The 6000-nt window shown below is 55.9% G+C and overlaps 1 protein-coding gene across 1 annotated transcript in view; it reads left to right on the forward strand.

The window, feature by feature from the left end:
• The window catches only part of SLC39A11 (solute carrier family 39 member 11), a 51649-nt gene extending 48570 nt beyond the window's left edge, over nt 1-3079 (forward strand). Inside the window, exons 7-9 of the mRNA XM_026036926.1 lie at nt 1791-1889; nt 2216-2374; nt 2482-3079. Coding sequence (XP_025892711.1) covers nt 1791-1889; nt 2216-2374; nt 2482-2560 — 337 coding nt within the window. The 3' untranslated portion in view covers nt 2561-3079. The remainder of the gene's footprint in view (nt 1-1790; nt 1890-2215; nt 2375-2481) is intronic.
• The last annotated feature ends 2921 nt before the right edge of the window (nt 3080-6000 follow it).

Genomic DNA, 6000 nt, shown 5'->3' on the forward strand with positions numbered 1-6000 from the left:
ACATTATACACGGCGGGGAGCTGAAAGCCGCGCTGAAAAGGGGCTTGTTAAGAATATGTAGCCTGCTTTCATAATCAGGCTGTAAAAGAATAGGCCCTTGAAAACAAGGGTTTAGGCTTATAGAAGGCTTTCTGTGCCTTGACCTTGCAAATCTGCGGAGATGCCAAGTTTGCCGTGCGAGCGCGCTCGGCGTCTCGCAGCGTGGTGCCGCGCCGCGGCAGGGGATGGCACACGGAGCTGGGAGCTGCCCGTGCCCTGCAGAGCTCAGCCCAGCCGGGATGTGCTGCCCGCTGGTGAGCACGTTTGATGGGTGGAAATCCCTGTTATCCTCCCCGCTTTGCCAAGGGGGATGCTGAGGCAGGGAGCTGGGAAAGGCAAAATTCCCAATGCACGTGGACCCCTTGGCCCTTGCAAGGACACCTGCACCCATAGATCCAGAGCCGCTCTCCCTCTGTTGTGTTAACTCGTCCTCCCGTCGTCGGCTCCGTGTGCCCCGTTTCCTACCGTGGTGCCTCCGGCGTGGCGTTTGCAGCACGTTCCTTTGCAGGAGGGGGAAGCCTTCCAGGAATCCCCACCTATTTCCGCAATAAGGAGCCCTTTGTTTCCCGCGCGCACAATGCGGCTTTATGCGAGCCCGGTGCGCGCGGGCGGCCCGAGGTGCGAGGGGCACGCGGGTGGGCGGCTGCGGCACCGGGAGCGCAGCCGCTCCGGGTGCATCATTCCCAGGCCCGTGGGCAATGCTCTGCAGGTGCCAATGTCCCGGGAGCACCCAGGGTGGGAGGAAGCATCCAAGGAACGCGGGGTGTCCGGAGCAGCCGGGCCACGTGCTCTGGGAAGCAGGAGAGGTGGAGGGACCCGCGGGGAGGCCACGAGGTGACGTGGGCACCTCCAGCTGTGCAAAAGGGCCAGATGGTCCTTCCTGGCACTGAGGATGCGGGAGAGCCGCGCTCGGCGCGATGCTCTTCGGAGCGCCGTATCCCACACGGGGTCAGCGTGTGGGATCCCGGTCCCAATCCCGGTGCCGGGTGGCCGCTCTCGGCACAGACCCCTCCATTCACGCCGCCTGCTCCCACCCCCTCAATTTGTTGTGGTCGGGGCCAGTAATAGCTGCTTTGTGCGGAGGCGAGGGAAGGAGGAAAGAGCCCCGCGCACAGACAGCGGCTCCAGTGTTTTCCAGAGGGGATGTTCCCCCCTCCGCTCTCCCTCTCTTTGCCTTGAATAATGTTTTTGATTGTAGCAGCCTGTCCCGGGCCGGGAAACCCGTGGCCGCCCCCCCTTCCCTGCCCTGCTCTGCAAACCGCGGCAGCAGTTTAAACAAGCCGGGGAGCTTTTTCTCACCAGTCTTATTTTACTAATAGGAAACAAGTGTTTCGAGCAGCAAAGGGAGCTCCTGGCAGCCAAATCCCTGACTTTGCAGGGCAGCTTTGGGCAGCCTTCCGCCGAGGATACCGGGATGCACGAGGGACCGACGTCCTCGCTGTGCTCGAAACACCTCCCCGGGCCCCAGACAAGTCTCTCCTCTTTCCATCTGTTGCTCCCAGGCTGCAGCTCACGCTGATTAAATGAGCTCGAGCTCTTTGAAGGCGAAACCTGCTCTGCACATGTTAAATATTAGAACAATTAGTCCCCAGGGCGAGATGCACTTACATTAAAAAGACTTATCTTTAATAACATCTTCCTTCTTCCAGCTCCCCAGCAGCCCATCCTTACCTGTCCTTTCCACCTAATGCATTTCTTTTTTTTATATGTTTATGTGAAATTTAATATTTGTCATTTATTTATTTGGGTAGGAACTTAGCCATCGGGATTGGCATCCAGAACTTCCCCGAGGGACTCGCCGTGAGCCTCCCGCTGCGCGGCGCTGGATTTTCCACCTGGAAAGCCTTCTGGTAAGCAGAGCTCCCCATGGGCCCGTGCATCGGGAATGCTGCTGCTGGGTGGGCAATTGCCATGGTCTGGAGAGCTCGGCTTGTTGCAGTGGATCCAGAAGGGAGGAAAACTCATGGGAAAAGCAGGATCGTGTCCTGGCATCCCTCCGCGACACAGCCTCTTTGAGGGATTTGAGGGATGCCAGGATGCAATCCTGCTTTTCCCCAGCCTCATTGAGGGATTTGAGGGATGCCAGGATGCGATCCTGCTTTTCCCCAGCCTCTTTGAGCTCTTGGAGGACCTTGCAGCCCCCGTGCAGGGTTCCCAGAGCCTCGTGTCCCCGCAGGTTCGGGCAGCTGAGCGGCATGGTGGAGCCCTTAGCCGGCATCTTCGGTGCCTTCGCCGTGGTGGTGGCAGAGCCTCTTCTCCCCTACGCCTTGGGCTTTGCTGCTGGCGCCATGGTCTACGTGGTCATGGATGATATCATCCCCGAGGCACAAACCAGGTGAGAAACCCCGGGGACCACCGCTGGATACCCTTAAATACCCGGGGAAATAAAAGGAGGACATCCCAGCTCCCAGGAGCTCACGGCCTGCCCTTTTCTCCTTGCAGTGGCAATGGGAAGCTGGCTTCCTGGACATCAATTTTGGGCTTCGTGGTGATGATGTCCCTGGACGTTGGCCTCGGGTAACAGCAGGTCACTGCTCCCCAGGAGAAGACTTCAGAGCAATTTGTGTGGCGGCACGTGGAACTGGACATACTTTAGACTTTGTATATATTTTTTGATCTGATTTGGTGTTGATTACCTATAATTTTATATATCTTTCCCCCATAACATAATGTGGAAGGTTTTCAAAGCACAAATATGGGCGTCTTCTGGCAGGTCCTGGTTTCCTTTTGCCACCAGATTTCCTTTTTCTCTCGGCAGGGTTGTTGGTGAGACGTGTTGACGGGGCTGCAGGGTCCAGTTTGCTTTCCCTTCGGCTCCCGGGCTGTTTCTCTGAGCCAGGTTGCTCTTGGTTTCGATCATCTTTGTTTTGCAGAAGATTAGAAATCCACTGTCGAGTGTTTGCGCTGCTCTGTGGTTAAGTGCCAAGGTGGTTGAATGGAGCCAAGTCCTTGAAGAGTCTCAATGTCCACTCCTGGTTTTGAAGGCAGGTGGAAGGATTACCCCAAAGGTAACATAGGCAGCGCTTTGTGGAGTAGCAGGTCTAATATATCCTGCTGCTCCTTGGGAATATTTTAGGGTGCTAGTTGTTGTGACAGAAGCAAATTGTCCAAGTGGATGAAAAAATGAATTTTCTTAGTATGCCTGCAAGAGGGAAATGTCTTTTTCTTTTTATTTGAAACTATTGCTCAAGGGGAGCTTTGCTGCAGTGCAGTGTCCGATACCTTGGGGTTTTCTGCCTTAAGGGAAGCAGGAGAGAGGAGCACTCCTGTTTGCAGCAGTGTTTCTAGTGTTCCTCAGCAACGGCTGGGTTACGGCTGCTGTTTTAAACAGGCACTAGCCCTCTGCTTTGCTGAAGAGCTGCGTGCAGTGCAAACGAGGTTGACCTGTTAGCCCGTGGTCTCTGCGATGGCCTTTGAAGAGCTCGGGTTGAATTAGACTTGACAAAGGGCCCAAATGGGACCTTGGCAGCATCAGGGTGAAGTACTTTATCAGGGGGAGTTAATTAGCCAGCCTAAGGAGCCAGAAACACGTGCTATGCCCCTTCACCCACCTTGTGGAGTGTCCGTGGCCTCCAGCCGTGCCAGGCTCCGGGATGAGCCCTGCTTGGCTCCCAGCCGCCCGGTGCCATGCAGAGGTCTGTGCCGGTCCTGGTGACACCGCTGCCACCTTCCAGGGATGAGCAACGGTGGGAAATACATGTCCCTCGTGACTGAGGGTGCTGCTTGATCCAGTGACGATCCAGGGGCAAAGGAGCCTCCCTAGGAGGAAGAGCCAGGAACTGGATGTTGTCCAGCTTGCTGCGTCCCTCGGGAGCCCTGGCTGCAGCAGGTTGGTGCTGGGGACCTGGGGCTGCGTGTCTGGAGATGATAAACATCTTTAGATGATAAACAGCTTCAGATGATAAACAGTTTCAGATGATAAACAGCTTTAGATGATAAACATCTCAGCTCTCCACTATGAGAGAGGTTGCAGGAAGGCAGCCCAAGGGAGCAGGATGGCTGAGCTTGATTAACGCTGTGGGGTTTTGTCTGGGTATTTTTTTTGGTGGAATTTCCTTTGTGTTTCATCTGTACATCAATCTGGATGACACAGAAGTGCTGTTTGCCAATGGATTTGACCTTTTAACTGTGATCAGTTTCAATAAATGGGCAATTCGGAGTTCGTACTGCTTGGTTCGGATGCGGTGGCTCCATGCCTTTCCTTCTCCCCTCTCCGTTCCCCTGCCTTTCTCCAGCTTAATTGCTCTTGGCTTGATGAAGGTCCTGCATCTCAACTGGAAAAGCAGCCTGTTTTGTTTAAAAAAAGAAAATAAAAGGAAGACAAAGAAATGCAGCTGTGCCCGACCTCCACCGGCACATGGCGCGTGTGTTGTAGCCCTCGCTGGAATTCCTGCAGCAAAGCAGCCAGCTCCAGCTCCTGACCCAGGTAAATGCTTTATGACTCAGAAGAAACCACCTTGGCAAGTTCTCCAGGAAAAGAGCAGCCTGCGATTCTCCCTGCACCAGCTTGAGGGTTCATGTGTGTCTGCTGTGCACCCGCATGCAATGCAATGGTGTGTGCCTGCACCTGCATGCGCCTGCATGCAGTGGTGTGTGCATGCGCCTGCATGCAGTGGTGTGTGCATGCGCCTGCATGCAGTGGTGTCTGCATGAACTGCATGCAGTGGTGTCTGCATGCACTGCATGCACCTGCATGCACCCGCACATGTTGGTTTTGCTTCTGCTGCAGCTGTAGCAGGTGCTGCAGCAACGCGGCACGCTGCAGTCCCCGAAGGCAGGGATGGAGCAAGGGGACAACATGTCCTCTTGCTCTGGGAGGTCTCGGGCATCCGATGCCCACTTCCCTGGGAAGCACAGGGATGGGAACAGAGCTGCTTGGATCACCAGCTGCATTGCAGAAGGACTTGCCCTGACCGCTGTGCCATGAAGACATGCATCCCATCGCAGCCCCTTGCAGCGCGTGACTCCGTGCGGGACTGGGAACATCCAGCAGGAAAAGCACTGGGCATTGGGACTCCAGAAACGGCAGGTGAGGCCGGCCTCGCTGCCTCCCCGGAGGCTACGGCCTGGGAACGGCTGTGGCCATGGAGAACAAAAGCTCTTTGTGCCCCTAGGTGAGCCCTGCCCGGCGCTGGGGATGCTGTTGGTGGCCCAAAACCTTTGCGTGAAAGTTGGGGCCCCGGGGGTGTCTGCGGCTGGGCTGGCTCCTGTGCAACGTTTGCTTGTTTGACTTCTGGCGTGTGGTGTGAGTTGGTACAGAAGAACACGTTATGCATTTAAAGGCAACCTTGTCATCAGATTGCTGGGAGACAATATCGCATACTGCATTTAATCCCACTTCGATGTAGCCAGCTGAGATAATGATGTACCTTGGACCTGTAGGAAACGAGCAGGAAGGGCAGGAGGGTGATGCAGAAAACACGTGTGAAAATCCTCCTTTTCTGTTGGCACCCTGGAGGGGAACGGGGTCGTGCATGCACTGCTCGCTGCGATTGAGAGCCCTCCGATTACATGGGGAGCAGTGGCTGTTGGTGCAAGCGGAGCTCCCGACACGGGCAAACGTGCAGCCAAGGTGCCCGGGCGGAGGGGCTGGGCTCGCGGTGCCCCCCGCTTCCCTCGCGCCCAGGAGCACCCGGGCCGAGCCCAAGGACGCGGCCGGCGGCACCGGGATGCGGCCGGAGAGGCTCCCGGCCCAGCGCTTCCTTCCCTGGGCTTCCCAGCAAGAGGGAGCGGCTGGGAAGAAGAGCCAGTGCCAAGCTGTGCTCTCCACACATGTGAATTCTCCCCGACTGGTGCTTTTTCAGTACCAAACGTGCAAAAGCAGGTTGTCGAGTTTTAGCTTTGAACAGAAATGACTTTTGCGTTTGCTGGAGAAAAACTTAATGCATCCAAAACTTCAAAAGCCCAAAGTAAGGGAAAAGGGCTTTTCTAAATAGCGTGCGTGCACTCTTGCTGTTGAGT

Source organism: Nothoprocta perdicaria, unplaced genomic scaffold, assembly GCF_003342845.1.
Source record: "Nothoprocta perdicaria isolate Ctin4 unplaced genomic scaffold, notPer1 scaffold_187, whole genome shotgun sequence".
Lineage (NCBI taxonomy): Eukaryota > Metazoa > Chordata > Aves > Tinamiformes > Tinamidae > Nothoprocta > Nothoprocta perdicaria.